The sequence below is a fragment of the Onychomys torridus genome, chromosome 15, assembly GCF_903995425.1.
Source record: "Onychomys torridus chromosome 15, mOncTor1.1, whole genome shotgun sequence".
Classification (NCBI taxonomy): Eukaryota; Metazoa; Chordata; class Mammalia; order Rodentia; family Cricetidae; genus Onychomys; species Onychomys torridus.
This window is the reverse complement of record NC_050457.1, coordinates 6,237,763-6,261,286: the sequence shown is the minus strand read 5'-3', so window position 1 is coordinate 6,261,286 and position 23,524 is coordinate 6,237,763. Positions and strand designations below refer to the sequence as shown.

General features: G+C 38.9%; 1 protein-coding gene across 1 annotated transcript in view; it reads left to right on the top strand.

Moving 5' to 3' along the window:
• Adgrv1 (adhesion G protein-coupled receptor V1) overlaps positions 1 to 23,524 on the top strand; it is a 506,561-nt gene that overhangs the window by 59,764 nt on the left and 423,273 nt on the right. Inside the window, exons 24-35 of the mRNA XM_036207476.1 lie at positions 486 to 666; positions 2,788 to 2,990; positions 5,251 to 5,380; positions 7,517 to 7,597; positions 8,929 to 9,068; positions 10,981 to 11,590; positions 14,505 to 14,720; positions 15,634 to 15,849; positions 16,657 to 16,901; positions 18,119 to 18,300; positions 19,086 to 19,897; positions 22,325 to 22,534. Of these exons, the coding sequence (XP_036063369.1) occupies positions 486 to 666; positions 2,788 to 2,990; positions 5,251 to 5,380; positions 7,517 to 7,597; positions 8,929 to 9,068; positions 10,981 to 11,590; positions 14,505 to 14,720; positions 15,634 to 15,849; positions 16,657 to 16,901; positions 18,119 to 18,300; positions 19,086 to 19,897; positions 22,325 to 22,534 (3,226 nt within the window). The remainder of the gene's footprint in view (positions 1 to 485; positions 667 to 2,787; positions 2,991 to 5,250; positions 5,381 to 7,516; positions 7,598 to 8,928; positions 9,069 to 10,980; positions 11,591 to 14,504; positions 14,721 to 15,633; positions 15,850 to 16,656; positions 16,902 to 18,118; positions 18,301 to 19,085; positions 19,898 to 22,324; positions 22,535 to 23,524) is intronic.

Below are 23,524 nucleotides of genomic sequence, written 5' to 3'. Positions count from 1 at the left end.
AAACAGCAGCACATTGCTGTTCACAGTATGGGATGCATGAGGGCTGGATGCCTGTAGATGCAAGGTCTGGGGAGGCTCCTTTTCTGCTTTGCATCTGTGGTACCAATTCACTGTGTCATGTGGTAGAGGGAGTAAATGAGCCCCCCATGGCCTCTTTCATAAGGACACTGATCCTGGTCCTGTTCATTAAGTCCCTAATATCCAGTTTTCTTCTAAAGTCTCCACTCCTAACACCATCACCCTGGGAACAAGATACCAATATGCAAGTGTTGAGGAAACACATTCAGTTTATTAAAGTAAATATTATTAAGGAATTAACATCCTCAGATCTCTTATTTGTATATGAGCCTACACAGGTGCACATATGTTTCAGTGTGCAAGTTTGTGTAGAAATAAGTAATGTTTACTGACAATTTCAATCATACATGATTTAGTTGTCTATTTCCCCCAAGTAGTAACTACTGCTGTGCTTTTGCATTGAACAGGTCCTAAATCTATACATTCTTGATGACGACGTTCCTGAGCTTACTGAGTATTTTCGGGTGACGTTGGTTTCTGCGATTCCAGGAGATGGAAAACTTGGTTCAGCTCCCAGCAGTGGTGCCAGCATCGACCCCGAGAAGGAAAGCACAGACATCGCCATCACAGCCAGCGATCACCCTTATGGTACAGCACTCTCAGTTACAATTATTCTTCTCTTCTCTCGCCATACTTAGTTTTATTCAAACTTCTTCCAGGTGAATATGAGTGGAGCTCCCTTAAGGCCTCTTAGTGCTAACATCCATGTTGCTGCTTTGTAGGACATTGTTTGTGACAGAAAAGTAAAGCTCAACTTCTGAGCTTAAGTAATAGATTTAAAGTGAAAAAGTACTTTTATATGGTTGTCGACATTCCCATAATTAAAATATTTATGGTGGTATGTTAATATTGAAGAAATTAGAAACTTTGTAATATATGTCTTATAAGGTTTCAAAACATGGTATTTTCACTATAGTAGTTTGACTATTATACTAACAAGTGATAGTTTTAATTGGGAACTACCATGGATCTTGGAAATTTTTTTTGTTAAAATGATATTTTGTGAATAGATAAAGAAAGGACATCTTTAAGCGTCTGGATAGAGAAATAGAGAATCTCTTATTCTGTTTTTAGAGTTAAATTTAAAGAAAGTGTTGCAGATTCTTTAGAGTATCATCAGTGTGGCTGTATATCAATTCCAGAATTCAGAAATTTGTCAACTATGAGTAAATGTCTGGAAATACATATTTTTTAAATTCCCTTAGTATTTCTCTTATTGATTGCTTAGTGGGATTAAACAGATTTCTTTGAGATAGCTCAGCGGTTAAGAGCACTGCTTGTTCTTCCAGAGGTCCTGAGTTCAATTCCCAGCAACCACATGGTGGCTCACAACCATCTGTAATGAGATCTGGCGCCCTCTTCTGATATGTGGGTGTACATGCAGATACAGCATTGTATATGTAATAAATAAATTTTTTTAAAAAAAGGACAAGGAAAATGAACACTTTAATGTTTGACATTATGAAGGCTTAAAAATATTCTGGGTGTGGCTTCTGACATTCCTAGATGACAATCTCACAGGAAACTCCCTGTTCCTCTGACTCTTATAATGTTTTTGCCCCATCTTCTACAATGATTCCAAGCCTTTGGTGCAGGATTTGTGTTATGGATGTATTAGTTGGGACAAGTCTGCATCATTGCTGATTGGTTGTAGTTTCTGTAAAGGTCTCCATCTGTTGTATAGGAGTTTCCTTGCTGAAGACTTTATTTACCTGCAGGTATAGGGACAAATATTTAGAATATAGTTATGCTGGTTTAGTAAAGTGGTGTTTGCCAGTTCTCCTCCAAGATCCATGACTTCACTAGCCCTGGGTATGGAACTGTGTTCAGTATCAGGCATGATTTCCTCCTTGCTGAAGGGGGTCTTAAGTCCAATCACAGAACTGTTGGTTACTGCCAGGGTCCATATGTCACCACTGACTGCATTCTTAGGATTACTGTGCCACAATGGCCATTGATGGCCATAGATGTCTGAGCTGGGTAGGACTATTGGTTGCTTCCCTTATACATTAATATTCAACATTGTAGAGGCTTAAAACAATTATGGGTGCAGCTTCTGGCGTTTCTAGATGACACAATCACACTGTTTACTCGCCAACATGACTGCCTAAACATGAGCTGATCAAGGATGGTACCAACAGACATGCTAACATAGACATGAAAAATCTCATGAGGCCTCAACCCTGCACAAAGAATTACTGGCAACCAAGGGATGCTGAGAGTGGGCAAAACGGTCTTCTCCAGAAAGAGCACATCAATTGGTTCTTGAATTGGTTATTGAATACCAAATAGTCAGCTCTGAAAACTTATACACATACAATTAACATTATACAGTCTGACAGGTTGTATTTATGAATTTAAGAACATATATTCCTATATACACACACATGTATGTACATAACAGTTAATGAAAAAAGAGGCCATGAGTTTGAAAAACAGTAAGGATGTATATATGGGAGGCTTTAGATGGAGGAAGAAGAAGGAGAAAATGATGTAATTATAATATAATCTCAAAATTAAAAGGAATACTTTTTAAAAGCTATAAGAAAAATATTTGGCATCAAAAGTGCATTATTAACTCTAAAAAATGTTTTATGTGAAGCTCCTCAGGATTTTGTCCTGACAATAGAAATGATTATACAAGGATGCTTCAGCTGAGTAAGAAATTCTTCCACAGATGACCAAGCCCCTCTGACGTGTCTCTCCTAGGCTTGCTGCAGTTCTCCACAGGGCAGCCTCCTCAGCCTGAAGATGCAATGACTCTGCCTGCTAGTAGCATGCCACACCTCACAGTGCAGGAGGAGGACGGAGAAACCCGTTTACTGATAGTTCGTGCACAAGGACTCCTTGGCAGGGTTTCTGTGGAATTTAGGACAGTGTCCTTGACAGCATTTAGTCCCGAAGACTACCAGGTATACCACTAAGACTTTAAATTTTTAGTTTTATTTTATGTGTATGGCTGTTTTGCATGCATGTGTGTCTGTGCACCATGTTAATGTCATCCCCATGAAAGCCAGATGAGCACCTTGGATCCCCTGAAACCAGAGTTACAGATAGTTAAGAGCCAACATGTGAATCCTCAGGATGAACTAGTACTCTAACTACTGAGACCTTTCTTTAGCCTATCACCATGCTTTTTGAAGCTGTATTTGTACATTGAATCTGAACACAGCCCTCACGGAGGGTTGGAAGTGTCTTGCATAGCATAAGGAACCCATCAAACAAGAGAAAATGCACTGGTTTTCTTATGAGCTTTTAAATTTGTGTAAGTTGGCAGTTGATTGCAATGGACCATGACACTGAGGCAGCTACGATGTGCTGCATTCCTAAGTTTCCATGTGGAGTTTGTTATAATGGCATAGCTTTTGGTTGGATGCGTTAACAATATAATTCTTAACTATTTCTCTAAGAAAGTCCATGAGATAATATCAAAATTACAAAGATATTATGTGTGCATGTTTTTTTTTCAATTTTATCTATTTTTTTCCAAAGGAGAAGCAATATGGCACTTTAGTATGGAACTAAGAATCCAGAAATGGACAGAACCAGGTTTTGGCTTAACTTCTGCATGTGTGATGGTGGAGACTCATGTTCCCTATTCTTAATTTCTTTATCTATGAAATCATGATGTCTTCATTGAGCAGGGTCACTCTGGAGATGGAAAATATCACTGTGTGTCATACACTGTGCATGACACATATGTAATAACATTCAATTACCATTACCTGTTTGCAAGGTTGGCAGCAGTAGTTTGAGTAAGAACATAGTTAGAATTTCTTCTTAGGAATTCTCAAAAAAGATAATGCATACTTCCATATTTATTGTTTCCCAGATAATTCTTTCTTTTAAGCTTTCAGGGTTACTTTCTTGTTCTTCACCTTCCTCTTGTGTAGTAATTCATATCTACTTTTCCTCCTGAGCCATAGAAGTCTTGGCTAAATGAATTCCATTAATTTCAACTCTAGTTAGCTATGTATTCATAGATTTATTCTTCCAAAAACTCTTCTTTGGAAATTAATTTTTTTCTATAGCACATATTGTATCTTTAATGAGGCTGGTGTATAACATATTCCACAATGTGTGTCTTCTTGGTGTAAAGTGTTCTCTGCATTTTCTTAAAGTAAAGTTTGGGTGCTCATGTTAACAATCTTTAGTTTCTGAGGAACTGAAATAACCACGATTTCCAGTTTCATTATCACTTTCCATAATAAATGACACAAAACAGGAAGCCTATGCGGTCCTTTGTGATAGATGGGAAGTGTGTCCGTGGAGACATATCTGAGTATTTTCGGAGGGCGTTGAAGTTCTGGTTGTGACAACATCACTTTTAACTGCTTACTTACTTAGCTCTGATAACTTGATAATGTTTGCCTTCATCACTTCTTATGATGGTCTTTACTATCAAAAAATAAATTTAAAATACATACGTGAGGAAAGGTGCCAGGAGGGATCATGTATGGAGAAGAAACAGCTGAGTTTTAAATATCATTGTTCTCAATGATTATTGTTGTTATGATTATTCTTAATTCTACTAACCAAATGGCAAGTGATACCTACCTCTTAAGTCTTTCCATCCAGCTGCTTGGAATTCTGTGTTTTCATTGTTTGTTCGTTTGTTTGAGAATTTCAAATATGAGTATAATATGCTTGGTCCAACACACCCTGGCTCCCTCCCGGCTAACCCGAATCACCTCCACATTTTTCTCTCCTAAATTTCTATAATTTTTTTTTAACCCATTGAGTCCATTTAGTGCTGCAAGCATGTGCATAGGTGTAGGGCATCCTCTGAAACATGGACAGGTTATCGGGGCCACATTCAAGGTAAACTGACTCTCCCTTTCCCAGCAGCTACCAGTTGCCCACAAGAATGAGTTACATGACTGGTTATCTATTCAGTTATATGTTTAGAAAGTGGCAGGGCTTGTGATCTGTGAGGGGTGGCTGTGAAACAGGCTGGATAATCAGAGCTTTATGCTGAATTCTGAAGTTTAGGAGGAACAATGTAGATGAAGCAGGAGGACACTGATAATATAGGCATTGGCCGGTGTTGGGAAGGGCCCAAGCTGTCAAAGGAATTTCACGAATGCCATGTTCTCTGTGATGTGGATGGCTAGGTGTGGTGAGAGAAGACAATAGTTGTAATATGATGGATATATCTCATTTGTGTTTCAGAGTATTGCTGGCACAGTAGAATTTCAACCAGGAGAAAGATATAAATATATTTATGTCAACATCACTGATAATTCTGTCCCTGAACTGGAAAAATCTTTTAAAGTTGAGTTGTTAAACTTGGATGGAGGAGGTAAGACTGGTAACACATAAATAACAAATATTTGCTTGTCAGCCAACCATGATGCCATTACACAGTGCCAGTTTATGGGTTCCTTTGCGTCACTCATAGAACAGCTGCACTCAATGCCAAAATTGCTGCTGCCATTCACCTTTACTAACCCAAACTGTAAGGCTACTGATCTTCTTTTTGAAATTTTCTTAATGGGTCCATTAGAGCTGTCTCCAGATATGATGCAGGCATCTATCAGGCAGTCCAGAGAGATAATATAGGGAAGACAGACTTGTAATATCTTATTCTTAATTCTAATGATCAGAACACTGATTACCAAAGGTCTTTGAAGTTTCAACTCAATGCATTGACAACTTTTTCTCTTGTAAAGTGAAACTGTTCAACTTCACATTGCCACATCAGTTTCTCATGCCAACAGTTTCATTAATGAAAAGAAGATTAACATGTAATATTTGAAATCATGGTTTATATCACTTAGCTCAAAGAATATGTAGGCACTAGAAAGAGAAAATGTCAGTGACTGCTTCTAGTATTGGTTAATAACAAGGGCCAGGTATGATGTCCCATACCTTTAATCCCAGCACTTTGGAGACATAGACAGATGGATCTCTGTGAGTTTGAGTTCCAGGCCCCTTAGGGGATAGGGGGACTCTTTCTTATAAAAAAAAATCATCAAAAATTTTCAGTTTTGGGATCAATCCTGAGGCCATGTGCATACCAGAGAAGTGATTCACCACTGAACTGCATCCTGTTCCTTGATCATCAAATGTAACTGAGCTATTTATCATCATAGTGATACTTGTGAGTTTATGCAGAAACATTTCTCAGACCTTTAGACTAGGCAGTTGTATTCTAACTGGTGATAGATTCCCATTTGTAGTTTCCTAGTAAGAAGTAATGATAGATAAGCTAAAATTTTAGTAGTGAGTTGAAATAGATAAACTAAATTTTCAGTAGTGAGTTGAAGGTAAGAGGAAAGTAGTCTAGACATTGATGTTCCTCTGTATTAGTTGTTAGGGACTGGGTAATAAGTGGAACTGTTTGCAAAGCTAAATTCTTTGTGGGTCAAGAGAGCACTCCTGTGCCATACTGTTTGGCGTCTAAAGTTGATCAGGAATGCTAACCATGACCTTAATAGCTGTTTGATACTAACCAAGGTGTTTATGGGATTGAACTTTACATTTCTTTTGTATGAATTCTAGACAGTGTGGGAGCAGTTATGAACTGTGGAGTTGCTAGCAATCCATTCTGTCACTGAGATGATTTTAGGCCATGGGTGTGCTATAAATTCCCATGCCTAGCACATTCCAGTCTCTATTAGGGGAAGGACAAAACCCAAGGCAGACCTTAACCTGGGCCTGTCCATCAAGGATATTAAATGTGGCTTGCTTCCCTTATTCTGCCTCTTCATTTTAGCCATCATCACCCTGACTTTCTTTGTGAATATTTTGAAAAAGCATGGTTGGAGTAGAAGATGAATTAGATATTTATATTGCAAGATTTCTGTAAAACATAGCACCTTTTGCAGGTGAGAAAGTTGAGACACCAAGGAAGTGAAGTGTTTTGTTAACTGTTTACAACTGGTGTCTCTTATAGACAGGGTTAAAATTGAATTTGTCAACTGATGACCTAGGACTTTCCCCACAATGTCAAGGTCAAATGGGCAATTAAGTTTGAGAATGGTAAATATGGTCGGGTTTGAATGTGTGGACAGGGAAATGTTAGATACATTTCCCTAGTTTTGAATTGTTTGTGATTGACAAGGTGACCTTCACTGGCTTAAGTCTAAATACATGATTATATGCACAAATATTATCAAAAATTTGAAAATGCTATGATTAAAATTATTGTAAAGGGTGAGAATTTCCAGATAAAATTATTTACATTATTGGACATGGAAAATATTAATTACTATTTATTTGGAATTTTCCCCCAAGCTAGAAAGATTTAGTAATTTTGTACATGATATTACATATCATCATTCAAAATGACCTGTTGTGTATGGAAGAGTGTACATCCTTACGTGGCTGTTTCTGTATTTTCTTCTTTACCTGTTACGTTTTAAGTACTCTTAATTTTCTCCTGTGTTGCTGTGTGTTGTGTGGCTGTCTCTGTCTCTGTGTGTCTCTTGTGAAGTGTCGGAACTCTTTAGGGTGGAAGGCAGTGGTAGTGGAGAAGGTGACGCGGATTTCTTCTTCTCGCCTATTCGTGCACGTGGTAAGCAGCTGCCCGAGGTCCCTTACTGGTATTTTTATTTTAGCTTCTCATCTCAGAGGCAACATTACTAATCAGTTACTGTCATCTTTGCTAACTAGATGATCCTTTGTGTGTTTTAACTCATTAACCACCACAGCAACTTTATGAAGTATTTTCTCTCAGTCACAGAGACAGAAACACATTCTTGTCAGTTTCTGATGGCCAGGCACTCCTCACCACATGGACCTGACATGGTTTGCTGATTCTGAATGGAGAGAAACTTTGCTTGAATGCCATTAAAACAAATCATTGTTGAAAACACTTTACATGGCTTTGAATGCCTGTAAACTGACCAATGGAACGTTTGTATTTTCAAGTTAAATCCACCCCACTTATTTTCTGTGCAATAAAGAACATGGGTCTTTATACATATCATTTGATCAAAATAAATGAGTAAAATCAGAAATAAAGGGAAAATAAGTTCCCAGTTAATTGCCATTATACAGAAGTTCATTTTGAATCCATGTACAATTCATATACATAGATTCATGTACAGAGGTGCTCCAGCTTTTTACTCTAGTTTTTTCTCATATATGCAGAGAATATTTAGAGTAGCTGCCCAGTGAAGGATCACATTTCTAACCCTCAAAGGCTCTCTTTCCTAATGTCAGGTTTTGCATGTTGGTCTCAGAGTGCATGCTACACACGTTACCCACTTCAGTTCTAACACCCGTCAGTATATCATGCCATGTCTGTGACTGTTGCTTTTAGGATTGTACATACTTGTCTGCAGGCATTAATAATAATAAAAAACCATACCCACTGAATGAGCCTTTAGGTTTTAGAATCCTTTCTGATATAGGCATGGATCATTTGGGATCTAAGGAAACTAATCTATAATAATATGATTGAAGAGTAGGCTTAGGGTTAACGCACATTAGAAAGCCAAGACTCTGCATTTGGATGCATTCAAATCCTGGGGAAATTGCTGCGTCAGTGAGGTAAGAGCTGTTTTGGCCTATGTTCTTCAGAGGTCAGCAGAGCCATGGGAGACCTTCCTCATATGCCTTGTGTGGGAGACTGTTCTTTCAGAGAGAAAGAAAAGAAAAAACAAATTTTCCCTGTTCATCTCCAAGTGCCTGGGCAGCACTTGTTGCCAAAGCAGGGGAGGGTCACAAGAGCACAAAGGTGTGTGGCAGCCATTTCTGTCACCTTTCTAAAGCAAAGTGGAATGTAGTTCATGAGTGAAAAGCCTTACATTTTTTTCCAAATAGTTGCTCCTTGGCTTTAATGGTGGTTTGTAAAATAGTGATTAATATTTTTTTTCTGTTTGTGGGAATTTGTTCATGCAGCCAGTCTAGGAGTGGCTTCCCAGATTCTGGTGACCATCGCTGCCTCCGACCATGCTCATGGGGTGTTTGAATTCAGCCCTGAGTCACTCCTTGTCAGTGGAACTGAACCAGAGGATGGGTTCAGTACTGTAGTATTAAATGTGAGTACTTTCTAAGACACCTCCTAATCTTAAAATGATGTAGTGTACTAGTTAGGCATGCTTTTCCTTTTCTTTTTTCTGTGTAGGTGGTTAAGAGCAAGCTTGTAGGTCACAGGACTGTAGATGGCTAGTCAGTGATTTGGCATTAGTGTGTGGTTGCATTTACATGTAAATTCATTTTGTTATTTTGAGGGCTCCTTACCTTTTAGAGAATATGATGTATTGTACTTGGATTGGTGGAGGCAAATTGGAAATAAAAGGAAGCAGACAGGCGTCTCAGGAGGCTTTCTTTAATCAGAACAACAGACTGTGAGTGTGTGGTGTGGGGCTCTTGGAGTTTTATAGGGAAGGAAAGGGAAACTCACGGATGGAAGAGTCCATCTTCAGGCCTGTTTCCCTGCAATCTGGAGAGGTAGATACTGGTGTTTTGGTATGCCAGCGCTTCTCAATCCACTTGAGGTTTTTATTTAGGTCATTACCCTTCATGATAGACCTGTCTCATAGATTTCTGCATTAGCTCAGATAGACCGTGGCAACAAATGCTTCAAAATCTCAGCGTCTTAGTACAAGAAAAAAATTGCTTCTTGGCCCTGGGGAGCTAGATTACTCAGCAATTAAAGGCACTGACACCTGACAGCCTGAGTTCACACTGGGGACCTACACGGGGGTGGGAAAGAACTGGCCCATGGAAGACATCCCCTGTCCTTTATACCCTCACTGTGACATTCCCCAACAAACAAGCAAACAAACAAATAAATGGAAAGTTATTTTTAAAAGAAATTTGTTCTTTCGTGGTGTGTATCCAACCTGAGTTGGCAAAAGGACTCTGATTCATCAATCACTTTAGGAGCCACGGATTACTCACCTTCATAAAAGCCATGGTTGGGGGATGTGGGTGTTGAAAAGAAAGTGATTTATTTTATAACTGTGAGTGAATTGCGTGGCCATGTGGTCCTGTGCCACCTCATATAGAAGAAAAGGAAATCCCAAAGATTTGTGGATAGTAAAATGACCACTAATAATACTTAGTTTTGTGCCTGGCCTGAGTTCTACAGAGACTGAGAAGGATTATATCACTAACTAACTCAATAGAGCTCACAGCTCACTCAGCTTCCTCGCTTTTCATGTAATGATGAAGAAAGATGTGAAAATACATCTTTCTATACTCTTAGTGACAGATTTTTTTTTTTGTCTGTGTGGAATACATCTAAATCTGCTATGAAATTAATTGAATAACTTTAGAAAGAATAATTACTTAGGACCAAAAATATGAAAAAGATCATACTTCAATGAAATTATTGCCTCATTTTATTTTGAGTTGAAAATGATATTTTAAATAAAAATAAAATTATTATTACTAGGACTAACAAGTTAGGGTTTCTTTGGGACAAGTTTAAGCTTTTCATTCTTATGTATTTAAGCATTTCTTCTAAATGCACTTTGTTGTACTTTGGGTCAAATATATTGAAAATAACTTTTCTGGAAAATGTCACTGATTATAGAGGAGGCTCCATTTTTTTATGTAAGTGTAAAGAATATCTCGTGTGTACACATAAACATAACACATTGTCAGCCACATTTGATTCATTGTTGATATGTATTATGAATTCACAGAAGATATCAGCTGTGATTTACTTGGAAGTTGAACATTGTTTGTCTGGTTTGTGGTTTTCTGCTGTTGTTACTTTTTATATACCCTCCATATGGAAGGTGCTCTGAGGAATTCAGGGATAGGTAGCATTCGGCTCCTACCTTCAATGATCATATAGTCCTTAGAAAATGAAAATAAAGGTTAAAAAACAAGTTAATGAAAACTTAAAATTCATTTTAGCACTATCATGTACTTAAACAAAATTCTTAAGTTAGTCTTCCAGCTTCTTTTTTAATTCTTAAGAATTAAAATATTTCCTAGGTTACTCGGACTCAGGGAGCTCTGTCGCATGTGACTTTGCATTGGAACATAGACTCTGACCTGGATGGGGATCTTGCGGTCACCTCTGGCAACATCACATTTGAGATTGGGCAGAGGACTGCCTGCATCACTGTGGAGATATTGCCAGATGAAGAGCCAGAGCTAGACAAGGCGCTCACTGTGTCGATCCTCAGCGTCTCCAGTGGCTCACTGGGAGCCCTTACTAATGCCACATTGACAATTTTGGCTAGTGACGATCCTTATGGGCTGTTCATTTTTTCTAACAAAACTAGACCTATTACTGTTGAAGAAGCAACTTACAATGTCACATTATCGATAATAAGGTTGAAAGGCCTCATGGGAGAAGTTGTAATCTCATATGCAACTATAGATGATATGGAAAAACCACCTTATTTTCCACCTAACTTGGCTAGAGCAAGTCAAGGAGGAGACTATATATCAGCATCCGGATTGGCTCTTTTCAGAGCTAATCAGACTGAGGCAACAATAACTATTTCAATCCTGGATGATGATGAACCAGAACGGTCAGAATCTGTGTTCATTGAGCTAGTCAATTCTACTTTAGTAGAGAGAGTGCAGAATCGCCCAAGTAAGTATCTGTGAGTGTGTTATTATTATTAGAGGTCAGACTATGAAAATGAAAAGCAGTTTTGTATAGCAGAAAATTCTACAGGAAAGGTAAGATCAAAGGTAAGCAAAGCTACCTGTAAACAACTTTCTTTATTTCTGTGTTTGTGTGTGCATACCTGAGTGTATGCATGTGTACCACATGTGTTCAGATACCTAAGGAGGCCAGAATGGGGCATCACATCCCCTGAAATTTAGTTACAGGTGGTTGTGAGCTGCCCAGTGAGGGTGCTTGGAACCAAATTTAAGTCTTCTGCAAGAGCAGCTCAAGTGCTCTAAGTGCTATCTTCGAAAGCAGTACTTGTAAAAGGTTTTCTTTAAGACAACTGGAAATGGGGCATGTATTTTTCCTTAGAAGTCAAACTATAAAAAAACAGTCATGTCCCCAAAGTACATTTTCAGAACTTCAGTGTAATGATTATGTAACTGACCCTAATATTGTTTTGTTGCTTCAAACAATCCTGCAATCAGTCTGCAAAGTGCATATGTAGTTCTTGTAGTAACACCATGGGCTTCTTTCACACCGGTGCACTTCTGACAGAGTTCCTAATTAGCGAATGTGTGTAAGGTGAGGAGAAAGGGCTGTTCAACTGTCAGAACTGAGAATTTGGGGAATTACAAGGGATAGGATGTAAGGTTCCAAGATCTGCATATGAATTAAGAACTCTTATCAGTAAGTGTGCTCACCTTACCTGGGTAAATACTGTATAAGGTGAACAAGAGTCTTACTAACTATAGGTGAGGGTTCAGAAGGAAATTTACAGATGCTAACATTAAATATTCAGCTTAAAATTTTTTCATGAATCATCTCTGTTCTTCTTTTAACATAGATTTAGGATCAGCTATAACAGCAAAGAAGTTAAAATAAAGCTAAATAATTAGTTTTATTAACTAAGAATTATAAGGCACATATTGTTTTTCAAGCAGTTCATAGTTTATTGAGATTGAAATAAAACCCTTTGGATGACCACATGTAACAGTGGCTTGGAGCTGTGTTGAAGTCGGATAACAAATGTATAGTAAGTTGTTGGATATGATCTTTGAAAGCCCTATTTTCCTTGTATAATTAGGAAATAATAGAAAAGTAAGTAATTTCTTTATTTATAATATATATGGGAGGATTACATGTGGTAATATATGTAAAGAGTAATTAAGTGTCTACTTTAAGCACTCAGTAATGTAGCTTGTTGGTAGAATGGCACATGCTGAGGACGTTTGCCCTGCAGGGTGGAGAAACTGTCAGCACACCTTTCATGGAGTAATACAGAACAGTTGTTATGGAGGCTAAAGAGTTAGTCCAGTAAGTGCAGAGTCGACAGGGAGGGCGGAAGGGAGAGACAGGCTCAGATTTTAATAGACAAAAGCCAGTGTCCAGTCTGGCAAGTTTTCAGTAGGAATGTAGTCATCCCGTTTTGTGGATGTGAGCAGTGTAAGAAGACTAGTCAGAATAGGGTGCCCACTTGTGGATAGCTTTAGGTATTACACATGGCTTGCTGAGAATTTTACCTTTGAGAAGGAAATGAGTGTGAGTATGTTTCTTGGTTATGTCTGATAGGTACTAATATAAGATCTCAGGTAATTTCATCAACTCCTTGGTCCTTATCTGTAGAAATGTGTGTACATGTCTGTGTATATGCATGTATTCATGCAATCCAAATATGTCAGTTATGTATACAAATGTATCAAATACATTGTGCTGGCTAGTTTTCTGTCAAAGTGACACAAGCCATAGTCATCTGAGAGGAGGGAACCTCAACTAAAAATGCCTCCATGAGATCGGGCCACAGGGCATTTTCTTAATTAGTGATTAATGTTGAGGGCCCAGCCCATTGTGAGTGGTGCCCTTGCTGGGCTGGTGGTCCTGGGTTCTATAAGAAATCAACTGAGCAAGCCATGAGGAACAAGCCCATAAACAGCACTCCTCCATGGCTTCTGCGTCAGCTCCTGCCTCCAGGTTCCCACCTGGTCTGAGTTCCTGTTTTGGTTTCCCTCCATGGACTGTGACTCAGGACATGCAAGCCAAAAACCTCCCCAAGCTGTTTTTGGTCATGGTGTTTCATCTTAACAATAGTAACCCTACCTAAGGCATATATGCAATTCTACTATATCAACAGGTGGATAGAAAAGGGTGCATATATTATTATTTGCATAAAGATATTATTAATTGTATGAAGAATGAAATTGTGTTTGGGACAAAATAGATGGAATTGAAGGAGGTTATTATAAGTGACATAAGCCATATGCAGGAATATAAATAGTGAAAATTCTTATGTGGAAGCTTAGAAAGTTTATTTCAAAGAAGCGATCAGCACAGTGATTACTGAGTGCTAGGAGAAGCAAGCAAAGGGAGAAAAGATGGTTGGAGAGCAGGCATCCAAGTGCGGTGTGATGGGGAATGAGTTCCAGCGTCTGCCACTCAGACAGGGGAAGGCTGTCTGTAGCTGGATTAAGGCTCTGAGGTCTAGTACTTTCCTGCTCAATTGTGTGTTGGAATTCTGTTTTAGCAATGACACAGCAGAGACCTAATTGTGATAGTATAATTCTGTAGGCTCTTAGAATCCAATCAATGTTATATAAGTTGTTGATTAATTACACTTGGATCTTCAATGTCTAATGCTTATTAAAATAATATTCTTATAGTCTAACTGTTCCTTTGATAATGTTTTCAATTCCTAGAATATGTGTTAAGTAAAAGAGAGCAGAGATTTCCTATTAACTTTATTTTTGTATTTACAGTGCCTAGATTAAGGCTGATAGGTATACAAATTTAAACTTTTAAAACCATAAATGGGGGAAAGAATGAGAATTCTGTTAGGTTCTTGATGGCTGTTAGTCAGGTCTTAGAAACCCGCTGCATTGCCTCTTCTGTCTTCCAGTCCCGCACTCCCCACGCCTGGGGCCTAAGGTGGAAACGGTGGCCCACCTCATTATTGTTGCCAACGATGATGCGTTCGGAACAGTGCAGCTGTCAGCACCAAGTGTCCGTGTAGCAGAAACTCATGTTGGACCCATTATCAACGTGACTCGAACGGGAGGGGCATTTGCAGATGTCTCTGTTAAGTTTAAAGCTGTGCCAATAACTGCCGCCGCTGGTAAGGAAAGCCATGTGTCAGAGTGACTTGTGTCTGTGAGCAACAGTATCTCAAAGATGAGGTTAGAAAAGAGAAGAAAGCGCGCGCGCGCGCGCGCACACACACACACACACACACACACACACACACACACACACACACACATCCCAGCCTATACAGGGTGATTGGTCTGAGAACACCTGTTTAGACCCTTTCTAGTGCTTAAAAATAAATCATCTGCACACTATTATTGCCTGAAAAATAACACACCAGGCTCATTTTGTGTGTGCACAGAATGTGGTGAGCGTCCCTTCAGAATCTGTGGCTGCCTTTAGGCTCCTTTGTGACAGGGAGCCATGATGAGTGCCTGGAGAAATTAGCCTCCAGGTGCTAATTTCCCTCCTTTGCCCACCCCAAGAGGTTCTCAGCAGCTGATTGGACCCAGCGTGTCAGAGAGGCTGCTTACCTGTAGCATCGGGATGGCTACAGCTTGTCTTCCCACTGGGACCACAATTCCAGTTTGGTTTTGTTCTGACAGCACTGCACATATCTTTTAAAAACCTGAATTAAAGAATCATCACTTTCTCTTTGTCTTGCTTTTTATATGTTTTTATACATACATTATGAATTTCTCAGAAAAATGTTGTTATACTTAGGTGTGTGTGGACACACATCTTCATGAAAGTGAAGGGACGAACATGAAAACACAGGGAGATGTTTGTTATCAAATGCATACTTTCCTAGTTTGAAAGTTAAAACTTTTCTTTTTCAAATGAATATCTCCCCAAGTATGTCCATGAGCTTTGACATAGCACTTACCTAGTGTATGAAATGCTTGTTATAAAGGAAGTGTTGGCATTTACCGTCACAGGTGAAGGCATGTGGAGTGCTTATTCTGAAGTATGCTTTCACATTTATCTTTTTATCTTTGCAGGTGAAGATTATAGTATAGCTTCATCAGATGTGGTCTTGCTGGAAGGGGAAACCAGTAAAGCAGTGCCAATATACATCATTGATGACATCTACCCCGAGCTGGAGGAATCGTTTCTTGTGCAACTGCTGAATGAGACAACAGGAGGCGCTCAACTGGGGACTTTAATGGAGGCGGTTATTACTATAGCGGCTTCTGATGACCCCTATGGATTGTTTGGTAATCAGACTAATTCATTTATTTCTTCCACCCCCTAAGCCACTGATAATGACCTTTTCTTTATTTAAGACAGATTTGAGTGAGGTGTGTGTGTGTGTGTGTGTGTGTGTGTGTGGTGGGGTGTTATTACTTATACATAAGATTCCTGACATAGGTTAGTGGTTACCTAGGAAATGAAATCAGTCATCTGTAAGCATAGAGATAGTCATAACCTGTTTGATTTGTGTCACGTCTGGCTCCTAGGTGTGTTCTGAGCTTTGGGCGACAATGTCTTGCTACCTGTGATGACTGGGTTGTCTTGGAACTGGAGACTCTCCTTATTAGCATCCTTAATGCTGGATGATAAGCATGGACTATCATGCCCGACTTTTGCTTTTATATAATGCTTTTAAATAATTAATTAATGAAATTTCCACTCATATTTGGGTTGCTTCACTTTCTGTTCGAATAAGGAAAAAAAATGGTGAAATCGAGCCCTTCTCCTACATAATGTCAGCCAGGAAGCAAAATAGCAACTGCTTTATAGCCCTGGCTGGCCCTGCAGTAGCCGCAGCATTCAGTGGGTTTATTCAGCTCATGCTGGGCAAAAACCTGACCCCTGCAGACATCCATGATCTACTTTTGTCACAATACAAGGTGACTGGGAAATAGGAGCAGCCCTGTTCACCTTGCACCACGGACATTGCCAGACCTGCGGCAGGGTGCCTAAGGGGACAGAGAGCGCCTGCTCTCAGAGGTCGAAGCTTGGCTTTTGTTTGTCACAGTTTGACTTTGTATCTAAAAACAATTTTTCTGTCTGCCTTTCAGGTTTTCAGAATACTAAATTTATTGTAGAGGAACCTGAGTTTAACTCAGTGAGGGTAAGCCTGTCAGTAATTCGAAATTCTGGGACACTCGGCAATGTTACTGTTCAGTGGGTTGCCACCATTAATGGACAACTTGCTACTGGCGACCTGCGAGTTGTCTCAGGTAATGTGACCTTTGCCCCTGGGGAAACCATTCAAACCTTGTTGTTAGAGGTCCTGGCAGACGACGTTCCGGAGACTGAAGAGGTGAGAGGATTAACTAGTACAGAATGACGTTGTCCATTGTGCCTTGTCTTACATAGTGACTAGAACAGATAAATGCTGCTGGGAGGATGACACGCGTGTGACTTCTGTAGGGACTCCACAGAACACTAGTCCAAAGGTGTTTACAAAACACAGAAGCAGGAACAATTTAGGAATGCATGGTGCACAGGCCAGCTTGCCAGTTTAAGATTGTTTGTGTGTGGGCAAGTATGGTGTGTTTTAGAAAATGTTTCCTAAGGGATTGCATATGTATGCATATCATAATTGTGCGCCATTCATTTCATATAATTCTGACTTGTATCCTGTTCCTATCTGAGTGTGAGCCAGTAGCAACTAAGTGTATCTTTTGATGTTCCACACATTCACTTCCACTATTATAACAAGCACGCTGGGTCTATTTTCCTGGGATTTCTCATGATAAGCATGCAATATGACAAATAAGAGTAACTTTATTAATCACTAACATATTATCATAGATAATTTTATGAAGTTCAAATATTATTAAAATCTAGATCTCATATTCATTTTAATAACAGTTCCATTTAACAGCATATGAAGTCTACAACATTTATTTTATTGGCTAATTATGCCATTATTCACTTTAAAAATATTAACCATGCATTAGTACATGTAATATATTTTCTTTCCTTCTTTTGAAACTTAGATGGCATCATGATTTTTAAAAGTTTTGCTGGTAATTACCATTTAAGATATGGTGGGCAAAACCCAGAACAGATTTACTTACTGAAATGGATATGTAATAGTTCTTCTCAATAAGGAAGGCATGGGTTATGAAAGTCATATTAAAAAATGATAAGCAGGATTTAAAAATTGATTCCTATGACTATCTAAGGAAATACTAGGTGATTTGAACAGACTGTATTTCTTATGTATTATTATGCTCTACTATTAAAAATTGATAGTGTAGTATTTTGTTGTATGCGGGCTTCTGGGTGTAGTTGGGGCAGGTTTTTTGGGATCATTTTGGGATCATTTATACTTTATTGTATTTTGTTCTTATATGAATGTGTTTGATGTTTTCCTGAATCATTCATATTTGGATTTCAGAATTGGGGTGTTGTTATTTATATTTCATTGTATTTTATTCCTATATGGATGTGTTTGATGTTTTTCTGAATCATTTATATTTGAATTTCAGAACTGGGATGCTGTTAAGGAATTTTTCACTATGTTTTTAGGTTATCCAAGTGCAGCTAACTGGTGCATCTGGTGGAGGTACAATTGGGTTAGATCGAGTGGCAAATATTGTTATTCCTGCCAATGATGACCCTTATGGTTCAGTAGCCTTTGTTCAGTCGGTTTACCGTGTCCATGAACCTCTGGAAAGAAGTTCTTACGCTAACATAACTGTCAGGAGAAGGTACATGAGTTGGCTGCTGTGTTTGTGGGAGTGTTGGTCATGGAATAATCCTGCTATAACTGAAAAATTTACCTTCATATTTTTCCATTGTAACATGCCATACATTATTATATTAGTTGGATTATGTGTACTGGTAGACTTAATTATATTTACTAGAAGTACCTTTAATGAAATAAAGATGTTTTTTACACCATTGTGCTTTCTAGTTACCCTAATCTATTGCTTTGCTATGTAGTATGTTCTAATTAGAACTTGAATACAGGTTGTTTTAAAGCTCAGATGCTGCATGGAGGGTGGGCTTTTAGGTTCTGTTTTTTTATGCATTTCTTTTGTAGGGAGCATAACGTTCACTGACTTGCTTCAGGAATAGTGCATGGAGGGTTTAGGGACCTGTAGCAAAATAGTTACAGTTCTCAAAGTATCTTCATTTTGCTGTCATTGTGATTTTTTTCAGTGAAATCTAATAAAAAGTTTTATAATTATGTCTAGAAATTTATAATTATGTCTAGAAATTCTGAAATGTCTCCAACTTGCCTACCTTGCAAAATATTTTCATAGCATGATTAAAAGTAAACACTATTTAGTTAAAAACTAGCCAGCATAGTTGACACTAGAAAATAAAATGTTGAAAGACAAACATAATTTAGAAATTGGCTGTTTTAGTACTAGTGTTTAAAATGTTGCCAAGAAAGCTTCTCAAAGCCACAGTCCCTGTTGTTCTTCTCTATGGGTGGCTCACTGGCTAGTGCAAGCACCTAACTGTTTTCCATTGTCCCCCATCTCAGCGGAGGATGCTTTGGCCATCTCCTGTTGTTCTACAGTACTTCTGATATTGATGTAGTGGCTCTTGCCATTGAGGAAGGTGAAGATGTGTTGTCCTACTACGAATCGCCAACTCAAGGGATGCCTGAACCCCTCTGGAGAACTTGGCTGAATGTCTCTTCACTGGAGGAGGCACAGGACACCTGTGCCACTCTGTGTCTCAAAGAACATGCTTGTTCAGCGTTTTCAGTTGTCAGTGCGACTGACGGTCCTCAGTGCTTTTGGATGACATCGTGGGTCAGCTTAACTGTGAACAGCTCAGACTTCTGGACCTACAAGAAGAACATGACCAGGGTGGCCTCTCTTTTTAGTACCCAGGCAGTGGCTGGTAGTGACTATGAGCCTCTGACAAGGCAGTGGGCCCTGATGCTTGAAGGTGATGAGTTTGCAAATCTCACGGTTACTGTACTTCCTGATGATGTTCCAGAGAAGGACGAAAGTTTCCTAATTTCTCTCCTTGAAGTTCACCTCATGAACATCACAGACAGTTTTAAAAACCAACCAACCATAGGGCAGCCAAATACTTCAGCAGTGGTCATAGCACTGAACGGTGATGCCTTTGGAATCTTCATTATCTATGGTGTCAGTCCCAATACCTCGGAAGACGGCTTGCATGTGGAAGTGCAGGAGCAGCCGCAAACCTCTGTGGACCTGGTCATCCACAGGACAGGAGGCAGCTTGGGGCAGGTGACTGTTGAATGGCGTGTTGTTGGTGGAACAGCTACTGAAGGTCTAGATTTTATAGGTGCTGGAGACGTTCTTACTTTTGCAGAAGGTAAGATGTGGTATAAGTAGGTTTCAGCATTTCTTGGTTAAAGTCATCAGAGTCAATATTATGCTAATGTTCATAAATATTTCATTTATCTGCATATTTGTATTCATATAGAGATGCAATGGGGTTTGGAAACAATAGTGATTCAACTTACAAATGATTATCCTAGCAGACACAGACTAACAGGCCCGATGTATGTATGTTTTTAATTTTTAAAGAAGATGTTTAGGGAATATGTGAATGTTATCTCTCTATCCATGATGACAATGGCTTTCATATGTCATCAGCAATCACACAGCAGGTTCTGATTTTACAAGGAAAACTACAGGAATGATCAGCTGTGTCCCTACAACCAAATGTGTTGAAGAAGCAGGGCTTCCTGAGAATAAAACACTTTCAAATGCACCAGAGAAAGCAGAACCGAACTTCAGTGAACATCTTTGAGTAAAAATCATCTGAAGTTTGACAGTTGTACTTATTTTAAACTGATCATTGTCATAGATTAATTTGCTACAGTGTTCTTAAACTTGTATAGGAATGCCATGGAATTTTTCATATGTGATGTATGAAATGCACCCAACAGAGTCAAATGTCGATCATCTTCACTTACTCGATCTTAGCAATAGTTGATTTATGATATTTAAAATTTAGGAAGTCCCTAGTTTAACTTATTATAGTAAATGTAATTTTATTCAGGATATATATATATTTTTTAAATCTTCAGTTGAACAGTAAGAGATACCATAGTTCTTAAGTGTTTTTTTTTTTCTTTTCCTGTTTGAAAAAGTTATACATACTCATGAGAACCTCAGAATATACATTGGATAAAAGTTCTAAATTATTAGCAATTCTATGACTCAGAGCTATTCATTGCCTCTATTTATATTTTAATGCACACACATTTTTGAAACTAGCAACTATATATGTACCAGACTTAAAATAGTTAATAAACATTGTGTTTGAGAATACAATTTTAAGATGTCATAAACCTGGTTGGAAATCCAACTCAGTTAGTAGAACATTTGTCTGGCATTCATGAAGCCCTGGATATGATCGCTAACACCCCATAAACCAACTATGGCAGTATATACCTGTATAATCCTAGCACTCAGCTGATGGAGTCAGGAGCAGGAGGCCCTGGATTTACCACCATCTACAGTATGTACTGAGTTGGAGGCAATGCTGGACTCTACTAGATAGGCTATCTCAAAAATTAGAATGAAATAACAATAAAATGCTAGAAAACATTACTCAAGAAATTGTTTGGGGGTTAGACAGGTGGCTGAATCTTGAATGCATGCTGGAAGAAGGTAGGCTGGTAATTGGTGACATTTCCCCCTGTTTGAAAGTGAATAACAAAAATGTAATAAGATGGGTAAAGATAAAAAGTTATCACTAAATTTTCTCATGGCTTAGATGAATATAAAGGACCATATCCTATAAAGCAGCACCATTATATAAATTATTATTACATTGACTCAAATTTACTATTACATTAAATTAAAACTTCAGCTTTGCACAAAATGGACTTTGTTTTGTAGCTAACTTAGATTGTTGAGTAATATGTTGTCTCAAACTAAAGTCCTTGGTTCAGTGTCCAGAACCATAAGGAATAAAACAAAAGCTAATGTACCCTTCTGAGGCAATCTCAGGCCTGAAGTACTGATGGAAATGCCCTGGGATCTCTCCTTTTTCATCTTCTTTCCTGAACACGGAAAGGAACTAAGCAGATCTCCTCCGTGAGCAGCAGAGGCAGGCGTGTTGCAGGACATCGGCCGGCATTTTGTCTGTTAACAGAACCCTGTGTCAAATACGGCATCCTCACTGGACACTTGCTTGTTGCATTTCTCTGTTGTCTCCATGAGTCCTTGCAACATGGGAACTAATACATGATGGCGCCATCTCAACTGTCCGCCCCAAAGTCACTGTACTCTTGCTGGTGTCTTTGCTCAGAGCTTGCTGTTCCTCTGGGTCCCAGTTTGACCACCATTCCCTGTGCTCTGGAGGCTTCAAGAGAGTCAGTGGATGAGTAAAACTATTCCTGGTAATGGCACAAGAGGAATGAGGTTACGTTCCTTAAGGGAGCTCCTGAGCATGACCTCAGCCCTCTTTCCCCAGGTAGACCATTGTTTCTGACACATACCAGGGAGTGAACTGTGACTCTTTGTGGTAGTTGTCCCCATTGACTTTTCCATGACTGCATGTCCTCCACAGTCTGTCCACGTTGAGACTTTACCGTGCTCTCTATGTAGGAAAACGAGTAACTGAGCATACACTCCGTTTGCTGTGGTGGTGATAATGCTGCTGCTCACAGCATTCGACTCTTACAATGAAACGTTTTTACTTACCTTCTAAAATCAGAGGTTATTGTCGGCCTTTCAGGTTGGTATTTTACTGACTTAACTTTTAATTCCATTACCTTCCTTATAGGTGAAACCAAAAAGACCGCTGTTTTAACAATTTTGGATGACCCTGAGCCAGAAGATGACGAAAGTCTCCTCGTTCGTTTGGTGCACACAGAAGGTGGAAGCAGAATTCTGCCCAGCTCTGACACTGTGACAGTAAACATCTTGGCCAATGACAATGTGGCAGGGATTGTCAGCTTTCAGACGGCCTCGAGGTCTGTCATAGGCCACGAAGGTGGGTCCCTTTTTTTGTCTTGTGTTCAGAAGCTTCTGGCTTTTTCTTTCTTCTTTTGTTGAACTGTGTTTTTAATCTGTGCAGCACAGAGGACCATGTGGTGTGTGTTGCTTGTCTAGGTGTGGGAGCCTAGCTTGTGATCTATGCCATTGCTAGGAGGGTTGTGAGCCTCAAAGCAGGAAAGCATGCCTTTCTCATCTGCTAATCACAAAACATTCCATACTTTACAGAGTTCTTTGGAAGGAGTCAGTAAACTATAAACTGTGAAATGATTAGTATAGCTTTTGGCAAGTGTAGTGTGTATATTTAGGTACCTATTATTATTAAACAGTGAAACACCAAATTTCTGTGAAAATATTCATAATTTCTGAATATTTTAGACTTAACTTTGTAGTTTTCTGTGTTTTATGGACAGAGCGCCATACAAGAAAGCTTGATACAGTGTTCATTATTTTAAACACAAGAATTTCCCTGCATCTTTAGTATTCCATGTGTTCTACTTTTCATTTGATTCAGATATTACAAGGATGGTATCTTTGAATAAGCCTGTTTTGAAATTAATGAAACATCACAGAATGTATTTCACATGGTCTGAATCCATTGTTTGTGTCTGAAAATAATTTTAATTTAAGGACTTAAGGTATGAAAATGGCATGGCTCATGCACTTGGATCTCCTCAGAGGAAACACAGATTAAGTGACTTGACAGGGCCAAGGAGCTAGTTAGTGGCTGTACTGGAAACCTGATGCATGCTCATGTGCACCTGTTGTCTCTGACCTGCATGCTTCCAACTTGCAAGTTTGCTGAACTCATCTAAAACTATGAGCCATTTTCTGACACTCTCTATATTTCCAATTGGTTTAGAATTGCGTCTTGTCACTCAAATAATGAATAAAAGCAACTAATAAATTGTCATAAATCTATTCTAAGGAAAACTTGCTATGCAAAGTTGTTGGTAGTGCAGGAATTGTTAGTAATGGTGACAAGTTT